Source organism: Artemia sp. Qi Xiang Cuo, chromosome 17, assembly GCF_049724085.1.
Source record: "Artemia sp. Qi Xiang Cuo chromosome 17, ASM4972408v1, whole genome shotgun sequence".
Taxonomy (NCBI): Eukaryota; Metazoa; Arthropoda; class Branchiopoda; order Anostraca; family Artemiidae; genus Artemia; species Artemia sp. Qi Xiang Cuo.
Genome location: NC_142810.1, coordinates 26,200,323 through 26,226,090, shown reverse-complemented (window position 1 = coordinate 26,226,090; position 25,768 = coordinate 26,200,323). Strand labels below are relative to the sequence as shown.

General features: G+C 32.1%; 1 protein-coding gene across 1 annotated transcript in view; it reads right to left on the bottom strand.

Moving 5' to 3' along the window:
* Window positions 1-25,768, bottom strand: part of LOC148942051 (BAI1-associated protein 3-like) — a 146,900-nt gene that overhangs the window by 77,165 nt on the left and 43,967 nt on the right. The window contains exon 6 of the mRNA XM_089103219.1: window positions 24,332-24,383. Coding sequence (XP_088959345.1) covers window positions 24,332-24,383 — 52 coding nt within the window. The remainder of the gene's footprint in view (window positions 1-24,331; window positions 24,384-25,768) is intronic.

Here is a 25,768-nt window from a genome sequence, read left to right as displayed (position 1 = left end):
TACAAAGGTTTTGGACCAAATTGCAAAACATTCATTCAGATAGGGATATCTGAGGGTGGTGATATTTTTTCTTTTGCTTTTTTCTCTATTTCACTTTTTTTTTCCTACATTCTTTTCACCACAAAAACACTGCTATGTATGGGTAAGATGTGTTAGCAAATCTTGTTTCTAATTAATATATGCATGAATTTATATCATAAGAATATCTCCCAAAATTCACGGGGACTAATTTTTATGCCAAATCATGCAAGGCAATGATGTTTATGCAAACTTTTATTCGTGTTCCGTGTCTCTCCACTGGCCTTTCCCCACTTCTAATACTTTATATTTGTAGGTTAAAATATTTATTTATTATTTTCTGGTTTTAACAAAACAAGTTATTCGTCTTTTCAAATTGTTGATGGTAATGAAAAGTAAGTAAAGGTTATTCTTTGAATAGAAACCAAAACTCTATAATTGGAATTTTTGAAAACATATATGAATAAAAAAAAAAAAAATCTGCTTTTTAGAATGAAACGTAACATGTAAAATCCGTTAAACTTGAAGGATTAGGATTCGAACCCTCATCCTCTCGGACAAAGGATCCTAAATCCAGCGCACCAATCCACTCGGCTAGGACGACTTTTCGAGTGTTATTAGCAAGGAAAATTTGTAAGCTTCAAGGAAAAGGGAAAAAACAGCCTGGATCTACACGCTCTGTTTGCTCCTTTTACGAAAATTAAATTAAAAAAAACTAGTTTTTTAAACTGAAAGTAAGGAGCGACATTAAAACTTAAAACGAACAGAAATTATTCCGTATATAAAAGGGGCTGTCCCCTCCTCAACGCCTCGCTCTTTACGCTAAAGTTTTTAAGTGTTTTAAAAAATAAAGCTGTGAGACAGAGTCAAACTTTAGCGTAAAGAGCGAGGCGTTGAGGAGGGGACAGCCCCTTTCACATTCGGAATAATTTCTGTTCATTTTAAGTTTTAATGTCGCTCCTTACTTTCAGTTTAAAAAACTTGTTTTTTTTAATCTAATTTCTGATCGTTTTTTAGTTAATGCAGCTTTTATTTTGGCTCACCGTCATTTAATAAGTAAACAAAATTTGCATAAAAATTTTACTTTTCTTTTGCTAAATGGATGTCTCTAAATTTGGTTATGACGTAATTTACAAATTAACTTACGTATATTTTTTTTCTGGCAAAAAATACAAAGTTGCAGAATTTTGCTGATATGAGCTTGAAACCTATGAAATAGGGTTTTCTGATACGCTGAATCTGACGGTGTGATTTTCATTAAAATTCTTTCACTTGTAGGGGATGTTTCCCCCTCTTTAAAAAATCGGGTAAATTTTCTCAGGCTCTTAGCCTTTGATGAATAATACTAAACTTAATAAAATTTATATATCTAGAATCAACATTATAAACACATTCTTTTGATACATTTATTGACATCAAAATTCCGTTTTTAAAATTTTCGATTGCTATTGAGCCGTATCGCTTGTTTTTTTTATTGTTTTTTTTTTATAACGTATATGAAGGGGTTCTCCCCTTAGTCAATACCACGCTCTTTACGTTAAAAGTTAAAACAAATTTTGATTAACACACCCCTGAATCACAAAGGCCGTTTAATTAGAATAGATAGCTCTTTTGAAAGCACTAAAAAAACTGTAGCGTAAAGAGCAAGGTATTGACTTGGGGGAGAACCCCCTCACACACGTTATAATTTCTGTTCGTTTTAAGTTCTAATGTTGCTTCTTACTTTCAGTTGAAAAAACTAGTTCTTTTATTTATTTAATTTCTGATCGTTTTTTAAATAATGCTTGGAAATCCGGCACGCCCTTCATAGAAATGTCCCTTACCCCAAAGAAACATCCTCCACGGAAAAATTCTCCAGAGTTATCCCCTCCTCTAGCACCCCCCCCCTCCAGAAAAAATCCTTCCTGAAAATGTCTGTATACTTCCCAATAACCAATAAATAATGCTGGTAAGTCCGGCGCCCCCTTCATGGCAATTTCCCGTCCCCCATTAAAACTTCCTTCATGGGCAGATCCTCTAACATAATGCCCGACCCACCTCCCTCCCACTACCAGAAAAAAACCCTCCTGAAAACTTCTTTATACTTCCCAATAACCAATACTATATGTTAACAATCTAACATTGGGTAAAGTTCATAACTTTTAGCCCTCCCCCTGGGGACTTCGGGGGATTAAGTCATCCTAAAAGACATATTTATAATATTTTCGACCATGCTGAACAAAATGTCTATCTCAAAATTTTGATCGGGTGACTTTGGGAAAACAATAAGTGTGGGAGGGGGCTTCGTTGCCCTCAAATTTTTTTGGTAACTTAGAAGGGACACTAGAATTTTTAATTTTCGCTCTAATGAGCCCTCCCACGATATTCTAGGACCACTGGGTTGATACGATCACCCCTGGGAAAAACAAACAAACAAAAAAACAAATAAACACGCATCAGTCATCTTTCTTGTGGCTTTTAATGCAAAATTCCGCATTTTTGTAGATAGGAGCTTGAAACCGCTACAGTAGGGTTCTCTGATACGCTGAATATGATGGTGTGATTTTCATTAAGGTTCTATAACGTTTAGGGGGTCTCTCCCCCTTTTTTTGAAAATCACCCAAATTTTCTCAGGCGCGTAACTTTTGATGGGTAGCACTAAACTTAATGAAATTTATATATTTGCGATCAGCATTGAAATCTGATTCTATTGATGTATCTATTGGTATTGGTATCCCGTTTTCTAGAGTTTCGGTTACCATTGAGCCGGGTCGCTCCTTACTTACAGTTCGTTACCACGAACTGTTTTATTAAATAAAAAAAAACAAGTTTTTTTAACTGAAAGTAAGGAACGACATTAAAAATTAAAACGAACAGAGATTATTCCGTATATGAAAGTGACTGTCCCCGCCTCAACGCCTCGCTGTTTACGCTAAAGTTTTTTATTGTTTTAAAAAATAAAGTCGTGAGACAGAGTCAAACTTTAGCTTAAAGAGCGAGGCGTTGAGAAGGGAACAGTCCCTTTCATATACGGAATAATTTCTGTTCGTTTTAAGTTTTAATGTCGCTCCTCACTTTCAGTTTAAAAAACTTGTTTTTTTTATATTTATTTTCTGATCGTTTTTTAGTTAATGCAGCTTTTATTTTGGCTCGCCGTCATTGAACAAGTAAACAAAATTTGCATAAAAATTTTACTTTTCTTTTGCTAAATGGCTGTCTCTAAATTTTGTTCTGACGTAATTTGCAAATTAACTTACGTAACGAACTTCTATATTCGTATATTTTTCTTCTGGCAAAAAATACAAAGTTGCATATTTTTGCAGATATGAGCTTGAAACCTATGTGATAGGGTTTTCTGATACGCTGAATTTGACGGTGTGATTTTAATCAAAATTTTTTCACTTTTAGGGGATGTTTCCACCCTCTTTAAAAAATCCGGTAAATTTTCTCAGGCTTGTAGCCTTTGATGAGTAATACTAAACTTAATAGAATTCATATATTTAGAATCAGCATTTCCCATTCTTTTGATACATTTATTGACATCAAAGATCCGTTTTTAAAAGTTTCGATTACTATTGAGCCGTACCGCTTGTTTTTTTTATTGTTTTTTTTTTTATTACGTATATGTTATTACGTATATGAGGGGGTTCTCCCCTAGTCAATACCACGCTCTTTACGTTAAAAGTTAATTTTTTTTTATTCACAAACCCCTGAATCACAAAGGCCGTTTAATTAGAATAGATAGCTCTTTTGAAAGCACTAAAAAAAAACTGTAGCGCAAAGAGCGAGGTATTGACTGGGGGAGAATCCCCTCATATACGCTATAATTTCTGTTCATTTTAAGTTCTAATGTTGCTTCTTACTTTCAGTTGAAAAAACTTGTTTTTTTTAATTTAATTTCTGATCGTTTTTTTTAAATAACGCTTGGAAATCCGGCGCCCCCTTCATAGAAATGTCCCTTACCCCCAAAGAAACATCCTTCATGGAAAAATTCTCCCAAGTAATCCCCTCTTCCAGCCCCCCCCCCACCAGAAAAAAATTCTTCCTGAAAATGTCTGTATACTTCCCAATAACCAATACAATAAGTAAGCAATGGGCAAAAGTCATAACTTGCAGCCCTTCCCCTGGGAACTGTGGGGAATTAAGTCATCCTAAAAGACATATTTATTAGATTTTTGACTATGCTGAACAAAATGGCTATCTCAAAATTTTAACTGGGTGACTTTGAGAAAAAAATGAGCTTGGGAGGGGGCCTAGTTGCCCTCCATTTTTTGGTCACTTAAAAAGGGCACTAGAAATTTTAATTTCCGTTCCAATGAGCCCTTTTACGATAGCCTAGAACCACTGGGTCAATACGATTACCCCTGGGAAAAAAACAAACAAAAAAAACCAAATAAACACGCACCCGTGATTTTTCTTCTGGCAAAAAATGCAAAATTCAACTCTACAGTACTTGAAACTCTACAGTAGGGTTCACTGATACGCTGAATATGATGTTGTGAATTTCATTGAGGTTCTATAACTTTTAGGGGGTCTTTCCCCTTTTTTCGAAAATCAGCCAAATTTTCTCAGGCACGTAACTTTTGATAGGTAAGATTAAACTTGATGAAACTTATATATTTGAAATCAGAATTAAAATCTGATTCTTTTGATGTATCGATTGGTACCTAAATTCCTTTTTTTAGAGTTTCGGTTACCATTGAGCCGGGTCGCTCCTTATTTACAGTTCGTTACCACGAACTGTTTGATAAAATAATAACAAATACTTTTAACTGAAAGTATAGAGCAACATTAACACTTAAAACGAAAAGAAATTATTCCTTATATGAAAAGCACTGTTATCTCCTCACCTCATCGCTCTTTAAGCTAAAGTTTTTAATACTTTTAGAAAGTAGAGTTGTGACAAATCATCGAACTTTAGCGTAAAGAGTGAGGTATTGAGGAGGGAACAGCCCCTTTCATATACATAATAATTTCTGTTCGTTTAAAGTATAAATATCGCTCTTTAATTTCAGTTACAAAAGCTTGTTGTTTTTTTTATTTAATTTCTGAACATTTTCAACTAATGGAGGTTCGAGTCTGGCTTACCGTACATGAAAAATTAAAACAAAATTTCCAAATCAATTTTGGGAGATTTATTCCGTATATAAAAGGTTACCTCCTCCTCAAGACCTTGCTCTTTACGCTAAAGCGGTTAGCACTTTTAAAAAAGCTTCCTATTCTATTTTAACGGCACCGTGTTTCAGTAGCCCCTCTTAAAAAAATTGGGAAAAACAGTCAAAATTTAGCGTAAAGAACAAGTTATTGAGGAGGGGGTAACCCTTCATTTATGGAATGATTTCTGTTCGTTTTAATTTTTAAGGTTGCTCCTTACTTCCAGTTACAAAACATGTTTTTCTATGTAATTTCTGATCGTTTCTTAAATAATGCCAGTAAATCTGGCTCATCCAGCATGAAATATACCGCCCTCCGAGAAAACTCCTTCGTAGAAATTTCATCCAACGTAAGAAAATTATCGTTAGCATTCTTTCATTTGAATAAGAATTTAATCTCTAATTGGTTTTTTGGTTACTCCAGAAATATCCCCGTGGAAATTATTTCCCGGAAAACACCCCTCTTCATATTTAGAAGGGTCATTGTGCAAAGCAAATATCCCAAAACCATCCCTTTTATTCTTAATCTACTGTTATTGAAATAGTGACCTTCACGCAAAAATAAATTAATTGGGTGGCTATTTTCAAATATAAATAAAAAAATGAAACTAAAACAAGTATGAGTTTCTTAACGGAAGTAAAAAGTTTAATAAAAAAAAGTGCGGAGGGTACAGAGGTATCTTCCGTTATTTTTTACGTTATATATATATTTGTTACGCTATAAAATGCTCTCAGAAAACTAGCAATGAAACTTTCTGCACATCAAGCCAGTGAATAGGGGGTGGTGGTAACAAGGCAATATCCAAGAGGAAGGACGACTGGTTCTGACCCCCCCCGCTACCCGGAACATTTTTCTCGTAAAAACGTAACAAAATGCATAGAAAAAAGCTTTGGCGGTCCTTTTTAAAGATTTTTCTAACCCCGCCCCCCCCCCCCCAAAAAAAATACTAGATACAGCCCTGGGTGGTAGCCCCTTTCATATGTAAAATATTTCATGCCAACATTAGTTTTGACGTTAGTCTTAACTTTCCTTCAAAAAATAAAGCAAGCTGGCCGCTTGTCTGCAATCTCACTGGGAATAATGCTCCGGAACTGTTGCTTTTACAGTCAAATAAACTACTTTGTTTTGTTCATTTTTATAAGTTTATTTTTAGCAGATGTGTCTCAGTTTTCCTAGCTTTTCCTTAAAGGTTTTCCATAGCTTCTTCAGTCTCCAATAAGATTTATGTTTGTTAACTTAAAGCCATCTGGATTACCGAATCTAGCTGCTAAAACCTTCAAGGCAACTTCTTGAGAGGCATTCTTCACCAAAAACGACGAGGGATAAACATAGATAAAATAACACATTTATAACCTACATAAGTTTTTTCTTCACGGGGGCTTCAAACTTGTCTTAATAGAAAAATTGGCAAAATATAAGAGCACCATAGGAAAATTTTAAAAATTCGCGAGGCCATGAAAACTTTTGTGGCCATACCCTAGTCAATTTCGCCTCTTTCCCCGAACCTGTACGACATTAAAGAAAGGAGGTCAAATCAACTGTTTTTTGGTAAAAATAACCTCCATAAGCCCTAAACAAATGCATTGTCTGCCTCTTGAACATCACCAGTAGTAATGATCCTATTGACGCAAGACGAGATTAGGGACGAGATTGCATAATGCCAGCAAGCCCTATACATTATTGGCCTATAAAGCGATCAAATACGTTATATTTGGAACCATGGACGAGATTGTGTAATGCAACCGGACTGGTTTCAGTACCAACACGCATTTTGGTTCAATAGCCAAATTAAACTTTGTCACATTACGTATTCAAAGGTTTATTGAGCCTTCTGTAAAAAAATATTGGTTTCAGTTGTATGGGTTAGATAATCATGTTTTTTCATACGAATAATGTTTTACTTAAGATACAGCCAAGCCGTGCATCTTCCAGAGTAACAAATTGTCAAACACTAATAACCTCTAGGCTGAAGAAATTCGAAACATATGTGCTGAATTATATCTCATTGGTTTTTAACAAGAAACAACAACTATTGGTACCAGTGGGTTCACCAGTTGTCCTTATTACAACTTCCTACTAATTTCCAACAATCCTGCTGCTACTCAGCATCTGCTTGCTTCCTGCATTTTGCTTGGTTTCTGTATTCTGCCGTGCTTTGCTCATATTGCTTCTTTGAAATGTCTACCAGGAGCCAATCTGCTGCTGCTAATTCTAGGCCTGCTAACCCAAGTAATCCTACCATTGCTACGGCTGAGATTCAGACAGATATTACTAATTTGAAGAAGATGGCAAAGTCCATTGAAGAAAATGTCTTTAAATCCCTGCTTACTACTGTTACAAAAAGCATTCAGTCACAAGTTCAATCCCTTGGTCCGCCTATGAAAGGTGACAAAGTTGACCTTAATTTGGCAGTAAAAGACCTGATATCAGGCTTCATCCAGGAAGACATTAAACAGATGGTCAGTACACAGCTTCAAGCAATGGACTTTTCTGGTAAAATTGCATACATTGAAAAAAACCTTGCTGATCATGTTGCTGCTCAAACTGATCAACTTAAGTACAAGAATTAAAAATCAACTCATTGTATTTGGATTACCTGAGGATAGTACATTTGACAACCCTGAACCTAAGTTTTTGTCACTTTGCTAAGATAAGTTTCCTGGTAATAGTCTTTTGAACAGTGTCATTGTGTTTGTTAAACGTATTGGAAAACGACTTGGTAATAAAAATCGACCAGTTATTATTGAGTTCTGCAACCTGAGAGCACGTTTCTTGCTTCTCAAAAATAAAAAGGACTTGAGAGGATCTGGTGTGGTCATTAATGAGCCTTTGACTAAACCTAGGCTAACCTTACTTTCCCAAGCTAAAACTCATTGTGGCAGGAATAATGCATGGGCTATGAATGGTGATATTTTTGTTAAAAGTGGAAGTAGGGTACTCAAAATATCATCCATTGGTGACGTTAATGCCCTTCCTGTTTTGCAAGAATCTTTTGCCAATATTGTTTCAGAATGACTAGTGCTGCTTAACATAACTCTTCTCTTTACAACAAAATTTCATCTGCTTAGTTATTTTTTTTACCAACTTTTCTTTTTTTCTCTTTGGCTTGTTCTTTTTCCCTTGTCATCACAATTATTACATGCAGTTTGTTTTTTTAACTTATTTTCCATGCTGTATTCTTCCTGTCCACACTAATTTAGGTTTATACGTTTCACCACTTTTCCTAATATTGGATAATGAAAATGGATGATACTCAGGATTCTTTTTGTTTCCTAACTAAACTTTCTCTTCTAGATTCAGTTTGTTTTGATTCACCTTTTGTTTCTAGTGATGATAGTGAAAAGGATCATCTGTTAAAATCTCTTCATCAGTCTGAGTTGAAACCATTCTTATCAACATTACTTTGAAAAGGTGCTGCCCTCAATGTCTTCTGTTAAAAACTTTAATGTGTTTACTTTGAATATGCAAGGTTTAATGTACAAATGGGATAATGTTCTGCAATATATTGGTGGTATCAACTGCCCTTATGATGTAGCAGGTCCCACAGAGACCTGGCTGTCTTCAAGTGATTATATGTCTGTGTATGACATACTAGGTTTTACTGTATGAAACTCAACTAGATCTCTAACTAAGTAGGCCTACTCTGGTGGTATATCCCTTTTTGTCAGAAGTAATCTTAATGTTGTGAGACGTTCAGATCTTGAAAAGATTTTTGATCCCGTCATAAATAATAGAAGTGTGTATGCTTTGATTGTTGACCTGTCATGTAATACAGTAAGTTGTGACACTATTTGTTTATATTATAAGCCCCCACCTTTCCCAATTCCGAAATTTTCTGAATTAATTGATGAAATGTATTCAGTTGATAAGCTTGCTTCAAGAATATGTTTTTATGATTGGAGACTTTAACTGGGATTTATTGAAAATTGGGTGTGATAATGAGTCTGACCGTTTTTTTAATCTATTTCTTCCTCTTGCCTTCTCCCTTGCATTTTCTTTCCTACTCGTGTTGATCCAGTCAGATCTTCTACAACTCTGATTGCAAACATTTTTCTTTCTTCTAAAATGATATTAAATTTTCCTCTGGTCTGATCTTTCTGACCATTTTCCAATTTATTGTTCTTTTCCCAAATTAAAAATGCTGAGCCAAGAGGATACCAGAGGTAGTCAGAGCAATGTTCATAAACTTATGTCTCATCTAAGTGCTAGTGATTGGTGTTCAGTAATGGATTCTGATGATGTTAATAGGGCTTCAGCCTCATTAATAAGTCGGCTGACAACACTAATTCAAAAAAATTTTCCCCTAGTAAAATCTTTAAGTAAATATAAACCCAAGATGCCTTGGATGTTTGTCTCCTAGTCTTATGAGATCAACAATGCAGAAGTCAGAGCTTTTTAAGCTGGCTTGCAAAAGCCTTGATCCTGATGATTTATCAAAGTATAAGTATTATAAGAATGTATAAACATTAACAATTAGACTAGCTAAGAAAAATTTTGTTGTTGAAAATTCAGGAATGCAAAGGTAATTTACAAAAAGTTTGGAGTGTAGTTAATGAAGCTTTATTTCGTAGGAAACAATCAAAGAAACAGCCTACTGCCTTCAAGAATGCAGATAGTTCAACTGTTGAAAAAGAAGCTGTACCTAGTGCCTTCAACTCTTACTTTATCACCCTACTAACTGTTAAGACCCCCTTTTTTCCTAAACTAGGTAAATCTTCACCAGCTGAAAGAAGTATTTTTCTAACTCCTTGTACAAGCATAGAGATTTGTGATTTTATTTCTTCTTTAAGTAGCAGTAACACAGCTGATGCACTTGGACTAAAAAAACCATGTGCTTAAGTCTGTTTCTTCTTATGTTGTTGAACCTCTTACTTATATTTTTAATCCATCTATTTCAAAAGGTGTATACCCTGATTCGTTTAAAATTGCAAAAGTACTCCATCTGTTTAAGAAGGGTGACCCCAGCTTAGTGTAAAATTATAGACCTGTATCAGTTCTCCCAATTTTCTCGAAATTACTTGAAAAAGTTGTTCATAAGAGGCTTTTTTCATTCCTGTCCACTGGTGCTTCAATTGAAAGCGGTTCTGTTCTGTCTGATCATCAGTATGGCTTCCGACCTAAACTCTCTGCTGCATGTGCTCTAGTTGACGATACAGAAATCGTGCGTGTTAACATAGACAAGGGTCATTGTGTTCTAGGACTATTTCTCGATTTTTATAAAGCCTTCAACATGGTAGATCATTTTGTATTACTGGGAAAACTGTCTCTACTTGGAGTTCGGGGAATTACCTTTGAATGGTTTAAATCTTACCTGTTCTAATAGATCTCAGTTTGTGTGTTATGATGGTAAATGTTCAGATCTAGCTTCGGTTTCCAAAGCGGTACCTCAAGGCTCAGTTTTGGGACCACTCCTATTTCTTATTTATATTAATGACCTTCCTCCATCTCCCAACCTTGTTACCCACACTGTTTTGTTTGCAGACAATAGTAATTTTTGTGGTTTCTAATGATCTGCCCTCTGCTGTTGCTAAGGAACAGCTTCTGCTCAACCATGTGCGTGATTGGTGTGAGTAGAACAAGATGCTGTTGAATAGCTCTAAGAGTAGTATTATTCATTTTCGAACCCCATACTACATGTCTGAACCTTCCCCAACAATCTTGTTTTTTATGGTACTGATATAATTCCCCAGTGCTCTTGTGTTAAACTTCTTGATGTGCATGTTGATTGTTTTCTTTCTTTCAAAACTCATATTTCCTATACACATTCTATAATTTCTCGTCAAGTGTCTATGCTTCATCGTGCCAATCAATTTCTTCCTCCCGATATAGTGCTTTCTCTTTACTATGCATTTGTCCTTCCTTATCTTTCTCATTGCTGTACTGTATGGGGCCATGATAACTATTCTTCCCTTCGGGAACTTCGAGCAGCACAGAATAGAGCAGTGAAGGCAACTTTTCGCCTACCCCGACTCTATCCTACAGCTGATCTTTACAGTGATACAGGTCTAGATGCCTTAAATGTGGTTATCAAGAATCAGAACCTAAAACTAGCTCATCAAGCCTTCAATTTCTCGCTTCCTCCAAACATCTTATCCTACTTTGAACTAACATCAACACGTAAGTGTCAGGCTTCACTTCGGCACTCTGTTCACCAATTTCGGCTGCCTAAAAGCGTATCCTCAGCAGCTCAGAGGTCACCAATTTATAGCGCAATTGCTATTTGGAACTCTATTCCCAATGAACTTTCTCTTATCAAAAACTCTTCTTCCCTTTGCAGAAAAATATTCTCTAAGGTTTGAAGTAATTTCTTTTTTTTTCTTTATTTCTTTATTCATTTTGCTTTATCTATTTACTCCGCTTTACTTTATATAATTTTTTTCCTCTCTTATTATGTTGAATGAGATTCGAACTCCGTTGTTTAATAATATTATTAATGATTTGGATTTTTGATAAATTACAGGACATTTTCAGTTTGGATAAAATTAAGTCAAAGGTTATTTTGTAGCAGTTGTTTGTTTTTTGTTGATTTTTCTCGCATTGTCTTTATATTTTTGAGATATAGTTGTATTTTTTTCCTTCCCTGATTTGTTCTGTGTGTATTTTGTGATTGATACAAGGTCCTCTACAAGCTATGCTTCTTGGGAGCTCTAGCGCTTAAGTGTATTTATGTATTTATTGTACTATTTAATGAATTGAATTGAAGAGGCATTGCATCTTGTCTAGAATTGATAGCCTATGGTGTTAAAGCATTTACCAAAAATAACTCTATTTGCACAAAAAAGGTATAGCATTTACGAATCAGAGTATTTGAATGTTCTTAATAGATGATTGAATAATAGGGGTGAGATTGACCTTAATTGGTGATTGGATTGTATGAAAGTGGTAAAAAAGGGTTAAACTGATTACCAGTTAAGGTAAGCCCGAAGGGGTTGTTAACTCAAAGCTTATTTATTATAAATTTGGAATAGCATCAATGTATGGAAATGGTTACCGATGATAAAATGACCTTGTAAGTTAATCTTACTTCTACGACGTGTTCTGTATAATTCACAAGTACCGTTTGAACAGTTTTGTTATTAAAATATTCTATAACATTCTAGTATACTAAAAAGTTGATACTAATAGAGATGTAGATGGCAAGAAAAGAATTTTAATAAAGAAATTCCTAACAATCCTTAGAAATCATTGCAGATCAAGTAGTGAGACGATTATGAGTATGAATTGTCAACTTTTCGGCCCCTCTCCCCATTTTTTATACTTTCTGTTGAAGTTTTTTTTTTTTTTTTTAAATGGTATTTTTTTCAAATTTTTTTTTACATACCTTAGAATGACATGAGACATACTTAAAATATAAAAAAATCACATTTAATATTTTTCTAATTCAAAATGAGAATGATATAGAAATGTTAGTTGTGACTTTCACTATTAGAAAAATATTGTTTGCAGTAGCACTTTTTTGGACTAAATTTTTTTTGGACTTTAAAATTATTAAACTTTTCTTTGGACATCATTTGTCGGATACGTCGGATAACATTGACAAAATTTATGTATTAGAATGAATAAATTCCTTATCAACATCTTTTGTCGGATCCGTCGGAGAAAATTGACAAAATCTAAGTATCAGATTAAATAAATTCTTTATCAATATCTTTTGTCAGATATGTCGGATGATATTGTCTAAATCTAAGTATCAGAATGAATAATTTCTTATTAACTTCTTTTGTTGGATACATCGGATAACATTCACAAAATCTAAGTATCAGAGCCAATAAATACATTATCATCCTCATTTCTCAGATATATTGGATACAATTTGACAAAATCTAAGTGTTAGAGTGAATAAATTTTTTTTTATCAACATGTTTTGTCAGATACATCGGATAAAATTGATAAAATCTAAGTATCAGGACGAATAGATTCTTTACCAACATCCTTTGCCGGATATGTCGCTTAATATTATCAAAACCGAAGTGTCATAGTGACCAAATTCATTATCAACATCTATTGTCAGATACATGGGATAACATTGTCAAAATCTACGTATAAGAGTGAATAAATGAAAATGACATAAAATATGCTTGGGTTTCTACAAATCGTACTCTGTGCTTACTCAAGGACACGATGCGGCTTTCCCACTGGTTCTCCCTGTTGGGTTATCGACACTACATAGTTTATTGCATGTATTAAATCAGTATTTTTTACGCAGTGGAACGATAAACAGATAACTAATATCTCTAGAAAGTGAAGATGAAGCATTTTAAGAAAGTATTTTCACATTAGAGTGTTATTGTAGCATTGAATGCTGACAAGGAGAAGTATTTAAACTACGAAATAAGTACAAGTGGTAGCACTATCGGAAAAGTATGCGTGCATTGTCATGACAGTAAGGAATTAAATTTCTTTGGAGTACCAAAAAATTCAACTCTTATGATGGTAGATATGCGAGATTGAGATGTCCGGAGATGATTACACCTAAAGAGAATGCTAACATAAAAATAATAGTTGATGAAGAGGGGCATCTTCTTGTTAGTGCTTGTGGTAACATTTTATCATGTGTTAAACCATATCGTAAGCTTTCGGGTATTAGAATTCAAATGAAAGCGAAGAGGAAAAGAAAGGCCTACTCTTCTACTACTATCATAAAACATATCATGTCTACGTTCCGAAACTGTTCCCTATGTAAAAATAATATTGTAATAGACAGTGAAATTGCCGGAAAAATAGAAATGGCAGTGGTAGAAAATATCACTAAGGAATATAAAGAAGAATCAATGAAAACCAAGTCCCAGCAAACATTACTACCATTCATCAAACAGTCAAAGAACCAAATAATACCAAAGACTAAACGCATATTGAACCTGTCAGTGACACACCAGTAAAAATTGTGTATGACTCAAAATGGAATAATGATGATTCCACTGATTTCGAGCAAAAAGAACACAATGGCTACAATATCAAGAGAGAGCATAGTGAACTATTTTATGGAACAGATTCAAAATGTCCAAAGTTGATCATTGATATTAATTATGTATCACAATATATATTTTGTATTAATATTCTACATGACAATATTTAATTAAAAATTTATTACACATTACATTGTTATGTGTTCATTATTTTTAGAGTATGCTAGAATATCAAACGTTTAGAATGTCTATTCAAACATTGGAGATGTAAGAAAAGGAATTTGCATACATCTATTGTCAGAAACATGGGATAACATTGAAAAAATATAAGTTTCAGAGTAAATAAATTTTGTCTATTAATATCTCTGTCAGATACATCGGATAAAATTGACAAAATCTAAGTATCAGATTGAATAAATTCGTTATCAACATACTTTCTCGGATACGTTGGATAACATTGTCAAAATCTAAGCATCAGAATAAATAAATTCTTTATCAATATCATTTGACAGTTACTTTTGATAGTGTCAGAGTGAATAAATTCATTATCATTGTCTTTTGTCGGATTTACTTGATAAAATTGAGAAAATATAAGTATCAGAGTGAATAAATTCTTTATCAATGTCTTTTTGACAGATATGTTTGATAGCACTGACATAATTTAAATATCAAATTGAACAAATTCTTTATTAACATTCTTTATCGATATCATCTGAAGGATTCGTGGGATAACATTGACAAAATATATGTATTAGAATGAATAAATTCTTTGTCATCATCCTTTCCTGGATGTGTCATTATGAAAAAATTGTAAGTACGTAAGTAACAAACTCTTTCTTGAATTCACCTCTTGGATACGCAATACAGAAATTTCATTCAAGAAATTATGAAAAAATTGTTATTTCCAGGCTTCATTTTTATGCAATAGATAGCGAGATTTCCATGACTCCTCCCAACTATAAATTCTACAGGTTTTATGACTCCTCCCCATAATGAATTCAGATGGTTTTAGAACTCATATCTCTAGGCCTAAGTCCATTCAACCTTGAGAGATAGTATAAAATTTTGATGAAGTACTTTTCTACTTAAATGCTACATTAAAAGCTTACAGAATGTTAGGACTATTTCAGATAGAACTTATCGGTTTTAAAGAATCGTCTGATGGTGTTATATTTGAACATGCATTTTTATTAATGTCTATGAAAATCGAAGAAATTGACTGGTATCATTGGACATTGAACTATAATATGTTTGAGTATGATGAAAACTTGTGAGGTACTACATTGCGTCGTATAAACAGACTGGGATTCTATGATAGAGTTATTACACCCCTTAAAACAAGCGGTCAGGAACTGAGAAATGTTCAGGAGGAAGTCAGTAAAATTTGCAGCTTTTTCGGGGTTGAAGCACTCTAGCTAAAGGTTAATGTACCTACAGATAAAGTTTTAATTCAAAAGTGTGATCCTAGGATTCCACTATTCAATCTAGAAGAGTTTAAGTGTCCTTAATTTGAAGGGGCTTATCATCGTCCTGTAGACGAGGTTAGGTTCTTCGGGCAGTGGATACCTAAGGACATACCAGATCGCGATATGTGCATAAGACACGGTAAAAACTATTCTATATCATGGGATCCTCGTTTCTGGATGTTTAACAGTGAACTTCAAGTAATATTTTTTTGTAAATATGTGTTTTTTTCAAAAAATCTTTTAATATGTTTAAGCAATAAATATTGCTTAAAGTTCTATTCATTCAATAAATTATGAAGAAATTGTAAGTAGGTATCAATCTCTTTCTTGAATTCACCTCTTGCATACACAATATGGAAATTTCATTAGAGAAATCATGAAAAAAGTCTAAATAAATAACAATCTCTTTCTTGAATTCACCTCTTGGATACAGATTACGGTAATTTTATTCGAGAAATTATGACAAAATTGTAAGTAAGTAACAAACTCTTTTTTGATTTCACCTCTTGGATACAAAATACATATATTTCATTCAAGAAATTATGAAAAATTGCAAGTTAGTAACAAACTCTTTATTGTTTTCACCTCTTGTATATACAATAAGGAAATTTCATTCAAGAAATTATAAAATAAATTGTAAGTAAGTAACAAACTAAAGTAAGTAACAAACTCTTTCTTGAATACGCCTCTTGGATACACAATATGGAAATTTCATTCAAGAAATTATGAGAAAATTGCAAATAAGTAACCAACACCTTAATGAATTCACCTCTGGGATACACAATACTGAAATTTCATTTGAGAAAATATGAACAAAACTGTAAGTAAGAAACAAAATCTTTATTGATTTCACCTCTTGGATACACAATACAGATATTTCATTCAAGAAATTATGAAAAAATGGCAAGTAAGTGACAAACTCTTTATTATTTTCCCCTCTTGGATATACAATACGGAAATTTCGTTCATGAAATTATGCAAAAATTGAAAGTAAGTAACAAACTCTTTCTTGAAGTCACCTCTTGGATACATAATACAGAAATTTAATTCATGAAATTATGCAAAAATTTAAGTAAGTAACAAATTCTTTCTTGAATTCCCCTCCTGGATACACAACATAGACATTTCATTCAAGAAATTATTACAAAATTCTAAGTAAGTGACAAACTCTGTCTTGAATTCACCGTTTGGATGCACAATACAGAAATCTAATTCAGTAAATTATGAAAAAAAAATTGAAAACAAACTCTTTCTTGAATTCGCTTCCTGGACAGACAATACAGCAATTTCACTCAAGAAATTATTAAAAAATTGTAAGTAAGTAACAAACTCTTTCTTGAATACTCCTCCTGGATACACAATACAGACATTTCATTCAAGAAATTATAAAAAAAAATTGTAAGTAACTACCAAACTCAAGTAAGTAACAAACTCTTTCTTGAATACACCTCTTGGATACACAATACAGAAATTTTATTCAAGAAACTATGAAAAAATTGAAGTAAGTAACAAACTCTTACTTGAATTCTCCTCCTGGATACACAATACAGACATTTCATTCAAGAAATTATAAAAAAAAATTGTAAGTAAGTAAGAAACTCTTTCTTGAATTCACTCTTGGGTACACGACACGGAAATTTCATTGAAGAAATTATGAAAAACTTGTAAGTAAGTAAGTAACAAACTCATTCTCGAATTCAACTCATGGATACACAATACAGAATTTTCATTCAAGAAATTAGGAAAAAATTGTAAGTAATTAACAAACTCTTTGGATACATCATATAATGTTCATAAAATCCAAGTTCTATTTATTTTGACTTTATGCACCATTATATTGAATTTAGGTTAGCCCAGTCATAGATTGCAGCACACCCGCTCGAATAAATAGTCATAGTGAGAGAGACATGACAAGTTAGTTTAATTTAGGTTCACTTAGAGTGGCGCGCCACTCTAAGCGAACCTAAATTTCTGTATTGTGCATCCAAGTGGTGAATTCAAGAAAGAGTTTGTTACTTAATTAGAATTTAGTCATAGTTTCTTGATTGAAATGTCTGTATTTCTTGAATGAAATATCTGTATTGTATATCCAAGAGGGGAAAACAATGAAGAGTTTGTTACTTACTTACGATTTTTTCATAATTTCTTGAATGAAATATCTGTATTGTGTATCCAAAAGGTGAAATGAATAAAGAGTTTGTTACACACTTACAGTTTTTTTCATATTTTCTCAAATGAAATTTCCGTATTGTGTATCCCAAAGGTGAATTCATTAAGGAGTTGGTTACTTATTTGCAATTTTCTCATAATTTCTTGAATGAAATTTCCATATTGTGTATCCAAGAGGCGTATTCAAAAAAGAGTGTGTTACTTACTTTAGTTTGTTGCTTACATACAATTTTTTTTATAATTTCTTGAATGAAATTTCCGTATTGTATATTCAAGAGGTGAAAACTATAAAGAGTTTGTTACTTACTTGCAATTTTTTCATAATTTCTTGAATGAAATATATGTATTGTGTATCCAAGAGGTGAAATCATTAGAGAATTTGTTACTTACTTACAATTTTTTTATAATTTCTTGAATGAGATTTCCATATTGTGTATCCAAGAGGTGAATTCAAAAATGAGATTGTTACGTACTTACAATTTCTTCATAATTTAATGAATGAATAGAGCTATTCTAAAGAATAAAGAGGGGTTAAGCTTAAAGACATTTATTGTTTAAACATATTTAAATATTTTTTGAAAAAAAACACATATTTACACAAAAATAGTACTTAAAGTTCACGCTTAAACATCCAGAATCGAGGATCCTACGATATGGAATAGTTTTTACCGTATTTTGTGCAGTTACCGTGATCAGGTATATCCTTAGGTATCCCCTGCTTGAAGAACCTTACATCGTCTTCAGGACGGTGATAAGCCCCTTCAAATTTAGGACACTTAAATTCTTCTAGATTGAAAAGTAGAATCCTAGGATCACATTTTTGAATTAAAACTTTACCCTTAGGAACATTGCCCTTTATGTAGAGTGCTTCAACCCCGAAAAAGCTGCGAATTTTACTGACTTCTTCCTGAACATTTCTCAGTTCCTGACCCATTTTATTAGGTGGTGTAATCACTCTATCATAGAATCCCAGTCCTTATAAGACGTAATGCAGTACTCCACAAGCTTTTATAATACTCAAACATATTACACTATCCAATGATATCAATCAATTTCTTCGAGTTTGATTGACAATAATAAAAATGCCCATTCAAATATAACACCACAAGAGGATTTCTTTAAACCGATATATTCTGTGTCATACAGTCCTATCATCTTGGAAGCTATTAATGTAGTATTTAAGTAGATAAGTACTTTCTTCGAACTTTTATACCTTTGCTCAAGGTTGAGTAGAGTTATGTCTAGGAGGATGAGTCCTAGAACCATCTGAATTCATTGTGGGGAGGAGTAATAAATCTGGTAGAATTCACTATTGGGAGGAGTCATAGAACTCTCGCTATCTATTGCATATATATATGCAGCCAGGATATTAAAATTTTTTCATAATTTCTTGAATGAAATTTTTATATTGTTCATCCAACAGGTGAATTCAAGAAAGAGTTTGTTACTTACTTACTTACAATTTTTTCATAATGACACATCCAAGAACGGATGATGATAAAGAATTTATTCATTCTAATACAAGGATTTTGTCAATGTTATCCAACGTATCCATCAAATGATATCGATAAAGAATGTTAATAAAGAATTTGTTCAATTTGATGTTTAAATTATGTCAGTGTTATCAAACGTATCTGTCAAAAGACATTGATAATGAATTTGTTCAAACTGATACTTAGATTTTCTCAATTTTATCAAGCATATCTGACAAAGCGTGTTGATAAAGAATTTATTCACTCTGGTAGTTAGATTTGTGAATGTTACCTGATGTGTCCGACAAAGAAGTTGATAAAGAATTTATTCACTATGATACTTAGATTTGGTCAGTTTTATCAAAAGTATCCGTCAAAAAGACATTGATAAAGAATTTATTCACTCTGATACTTATATTTTCTCAATTTTATCAATCATATCCGACAAAAGACAATGATAATGAATTTATTCACTCTGACACTATCAAACGTAACTGTCAAATGATATTGATAAAGAATTTTTTATTTTAAAGCTTATATTTTGACAATATTATCCAACGTATCCAAGAAAGGATGTTGATAATGAATTTATTTAATCTGATACTTAGATTTAGTCAATTTTATCCGATCTATCTGACAAAGATGTTGATACAAAAAATTTATTCACTCTGAAACTTAGATTTTGTCAATTTTATCCCATTTGTCTGACAATAGATGTATGCAAATTCCTTTTCTTACATCTCCAATGTTTGAATAGACATTCTAAACGTTTTATATGCTAGCATACTCTAAAAATAATGAGTACATAACAATGTAATGCATAATATATTTTTAATAAAATAATGTCATGTAGAATATTAATACAAAATATATATTATGATACATTATTAATATCAATGATTAACTTTGGACATTTTGAATCTGTTTCATAAAATAGTTCACTATGTTCTCTCTTGAAATTGTAGCCATTGTCTTCTCTTAGCTCGTTATCAGTAGAATAATCATTATTCCATTTTGAATCATACACAATTTTTACTGGTGTGTCACTGACAGAATCAATATGCGTTTCGTCTTTGATATTATTTGGTTCTTTGACTGTTTGATCAATGGTAGTAACGTTTGCTGGCACTTTGTTTTTCATCGATTCATCTTTATATACCTTAGTGATATTTTCTACCACTGCCATTTCTATATTTCCGGCAATTTCACTGTCTATTGCAACATTAATTTTACGCAGGTGAAAGTTTCGGCACGTAGAGATGATATGATTTTTTATATTTATAGAAGAGTAGGCCTTTCTTTTCCTCTTTGCTTTCATTTGAATGCTAATACCCGAAAGCTGACGATATGGATTAACACTGGGTAACATGTTACCACAAGCACTAGCAAGAAGATCCATCTCTTCATTAACTATTATTTTTATGTTGGCATTCTTTTTAAGTGCAATCATCTCCGGAGATCAAAATCTCGCATACCCACCAACATAAGAGTTGAATTTTTTTGGTACTCCAAAGAAATTTAATTCCTTACTGTCATGACAATGCACGCATACGTTTCTGATAGTGCTACCACGTTTACTTATTTCATAGTTTAAATACTTTTCCTTGTCAGCATTCAATACTACAATAACACTATCATGTGAACACACTTTCTTAAAATGCTTCATCTTCACTTTTTAGAGATATTAGTTATGTGTTTATCGTTCCACTGCGTACAAAATACTGATTTAATACATGCAATAAACTTTGTAGTGTCGATAACCTGTCATAGAGTACCAGTGGGAGAGCCGCATTATGTCTATAAGAAAGCATAGAATAAGATTTTTAGAGCCGCACGCATATTTCATGTCATTTTCATTTATTTACTCTTATACATAGATTTTGTCAATGTTATCCAATGTATCTGACAATAGATGTTGATAAAGAAATTGGTCACTCTGACACTTAGGTTTTGATAATGTTAACCAACATATGCGACAAATGATGTTGATAAAGAATCTATTCGTCCTGATACTTATATTTTATTAATTTTACCCGATGTATCTGACAAAAGATGTTAAAAAAAATTATTCACTCTGACACTTAGATTTTGTCAAATTTTATCCAATGTATCTAAGAAATGAGGATGATAAAGAATTTACTGGCTCTGATACTTAGATTTTCTGAATGTTATCCGATGTATCCAACAAAAGAAGTTGATAAAGAATTTATTCACTCTGATACTTAAATTTTGAAAATTTTATCCGACAGATCTTACAAAAGATGCTGATAATGAATTTATTTAATCTGATACTAAGATTTTGTCAATTTTCTCCTATGGATCCGACAAAAGATATTGATAAGGAATTTATTCATTCTAATACATATATTTTGTCAATGTTATCCGACGTATCCGACAAATTTTGTTGATAAAAAAAAAGAAAAAAAAAGTTGAATAATTTCGAAATCCAAAAAAAAATTTATTAAAAAAAAATTGCTACTACAAACAATATTTTTTTAATAGTAAAAGTCACGACTATTATTTCTATATCATTCTCATTTTGAATTTGGAAAATATTAAATGTGATTTTTTTTATGTTTTAAGTATGTTTCATGTTATTACTTATATTTTGTCAATGTTATCCGACGTATCCGACAAATGATGTCGATAAAAGAAAAGTTTAATAATTTTGAAGTTCAAAAAAAAAATTTAGTCCAAAAAAATTGCTACTACAAACAATATTTTTCTAATAGTAAAAGTCACATCTACCATTTCTATATCATTCTCATTTTGAATTTGGAAAATATTAAATGTGATTTTTTTCATGTTTTAAGTATGTTTCATGTCATTCTAAGGGATGTAAAAAAAGTTGAAACCAAATACCAAGTTAAAAAAATACAAAAAAATAAAAAAACTCCAAAAAAAGTATAAAAAAATGGGGGGAGGGGGCAAAAAGTTGGGTGGGGGAGGGGGCCAAATATTTGGAGGCCCTTGGAGGTTGGGGGCATAGGTAGGCTTCTGAGGTTGAGGTCCTTGGTGGTTAGGGTCATTGATGCTTACGATCATTGACGATTCATACTCAAAATCGTCTCACTACTTGATTTCCAAGGATTTCTAAGGATTGTTCTGAATTTCTTTATTAAAATTCTTTTCTTTCCATCTATATGTCTATCAGTATTAACTTTTTAGTATACTAGAATGTTTTAGCATATTTTATAATGACGACAATGTTCAAATGGTACTTGCGTATTATGCTTAACACATCGGAGAAGTAAAGCTAGGTCAACTCACAAGGTCTTTTTATCATCGTTCACCATTTCCATAGATTGATGCTATTTCAAATTTATAATAAATAAGCTATGAATTAACAACCCCTTCCGGCTTACTTTAACTGGTAATCTGTTTAACCCTTTTTTACCACCTTCATGCAATCCAATCACCAATTAATATCAATCTCACCCCTTTTATTCAATCTTCAATTAAGATCATTCAATTCGCAAATGCAATACCTTTTTTCGCAAATAGAGTTATTTTTCGGTAAATGATTTAACACCATATGCCTTCAATTCTAGACAAGATGCAAGGTACCTTCAGCCTAGAGACTATTAGTGTTTGACAATTTTTGGCTCTGAAAGATGCACGGCTTGGCTGTATTCTTAGTAAAAACATTATTCGTATAAAAAAACATGATTATCTAACCCATACAACTGAAACCAATATTTTTTTACAGAAGGCTCAAAAAACCTTTGAATACGTTAGGTGACGAAGTTTAATTTGGCTATTAAACCTAAATGCGTGTTGGTACTGAAACCAGTCCGGTTGCATTACACAATCTCGTCCATGGTTCTAAATATAACGTGTTTGATCGCTTTATAGGCCAATAATATATAGGACTTACTGGCATTATGCAATCTCGTCCTTAATCTCGTCCTGCGTCAATAGGATCATTACTACTATCACCTCCCCCATTCTGCCTCAACTAAAGTCACTATTTTCATTAATGTAAAACTTCCCTAAGAAAGAATTTTGAAAACAATCGTTCACAAACTTATAGTTTTAAACTGACAACTTTTTCTTCCCTCATCGTAGTTTTAATGACTAATAATTATTATTTCTCATTACTAGGTTTTACGTTAGTCATTCCATTTGGAACTTTATTTTATATAATTCTGACATACCAGTTCTGCACTTTTTCAATTCAGATGTTTTGACTTATTAGATTTGCATTAAAATGATTTATTTCATTTACTTTTACCTCCTGTTTTGAAGCTATGAACTGAACTGAAGTAAACTATTTAAAAAAAAACAGACACCATTTAATCCAGGGGTGGATCCAAGATTGTTCTTAGGGGGGGGGGGAGGCCAAAAAATAGGATGATCCGATAAACTTGCATCAGGAGCAAGTTTATTTAACGTAAACCTGCGTTAATTAACTAAATTACACTACTTTAGACTTCGTTAGGGGGCGCCCCTCTCGCCCCCTGGATCCACCTCTGATTTAATCGCTTAAAAAGTAGCCGTTCAAGAAGAAACAAAGCTCTAAGGACGAATGACTACAATAATCAATATCAATATATTCAGCTAAATAGCTCAAAAGAAATATATATATATATATATATATATATATATATATATATATATATATATATATATATATATATATATATATATATATATATATATATATATATATATATATATATATATATATATATATATATATATATATATATATATATATATATATATATATATATATATATATATATATATATATATATATATATATATATATATATATATATATATATATATATATATATATATATATATATATATATATATATATATATATATATATATATATATATATATATATATATATATATATATATATATATATATATATATATATATATATATATATATTTATATATATATATATATATATATATATATATATATATATATCTACATCATCATCATCATCATCATCATACATACTTGCAAATTCTTGTAGTACAAATTTTTGTAGCACAAATAGTACAAATTTTGCTGACAATTGCGTTTCCAAGAGGAAACAGAACATTGTTAGTAATATTTGCTAGCTGCAGAAGGGACGGCGGAAACAGACCCCTTACTTTAATTTAATTGGATTTTAAATTGTAAATTAGAGAAAATATCTTACCAGTCTGTCAATTGTCTTGTAAACGATGGTGAACACGGGTATGTTGGTCTCTCTGAAAGGCAAAAGAGTAGTTTATGCATCAGTGGGATAAACAAAAACAAACTTTTTGAAACTTCAAAACGAGTGACTCAATAATTAGGGTAGTTTAAACAGCTACAAACCAAGACTTCTAAAAAACAAAACACAAGAAAAACGAAACAAAAAATAATTGTTATACGCTACGTTTTTTTGGTGGTGGAGGCTAAACTGATCTTATCACATGCAGTGACCAATTATTATTTATCAATTAAATAGACTGAGCTTTCCTTTTGAAATCCTTTTCTTACTATGGCCAATCTCTTTTCGGTCAAGACTTTAATATTTTAAATAAAGTTGCTAAGCTGGGTGAATGAAACTTCCAAAGAACTAAAGGAATCGATATGTCAGATGATTATTTAGCTGTCTTTACTACTATCTTTTCAATCTTAAGGAAAGTTTATTTGGAAAGCAATTGTTTGCAATGCTTAAATCCTTGCAAAGTAAACGTTGCAGGCAACTGATTTTTTTTAGTGATTACTCTGCAATATAAAAAAAAATCCCTATTAAAAAAGGATAGATAAACAGGTTGTTAATAAGACTTAAAAGTCATGGACTACATACCAAGGGAGACCTTATATTAAAAAGAGGTCAAAAATACGGTTTTCAGTAGGTTTACTCTGGTAGGTAAAGGTTCGCATTGGCTTCATTCTCCTCAGCAGAAAACTCTAGGGGCATTTTTGTATATACAGTACATTGGCAACATCTAAGTTCGGAAATCTTGAAGTATATAGCTCTTTCCTATACCAAATTTGGGGGTTTTTATACCAAATATATTTTTTTTCTATAATTTATTTTTCTGTGAAGGTATTTACTAAAGATTGTAGACTATTTACTTCAATTAAAATTCCAAAACAGAAGTTAAACCTTATTAAAAATAAAGCCTTACTTAGGGTATGTTTAATAAATTTCCTCACAATAAATTAATTTTGTTAAAGGTGTTTTAACTAAGAGAGTAAATTAGAATATTATTACTAGTAAATTTTCAAAGTAAATTGCAATTCTAAGAAATAAAGAAAAGGCTCTATGAACATTTTAAGCTGGATTTGACTTCAACACCTGAATGATTTTCATATTTATTCAGTTTCAGATATTCTGGAGACTCTCGGAGTCTTTTTGTTATTCTAAACAGGCTTTCATGCTTCCTGAATACTGCTAGATTTTCAATGATTCAGTGACTCTTTTTTCTGACGAATATTAAAATGAGTTTTGAGATAACGAATGTTGACGAAAGTAATTTATCTCACGAAATCTACACGATTACAACTCGAACATAAATACACTGGCTTAAGAGCCTGTTGGAAGACAGGGATGAAAAAAAAAGAAAAGAAAATATTGCTCCAAAAGAAATATGCAGACTTT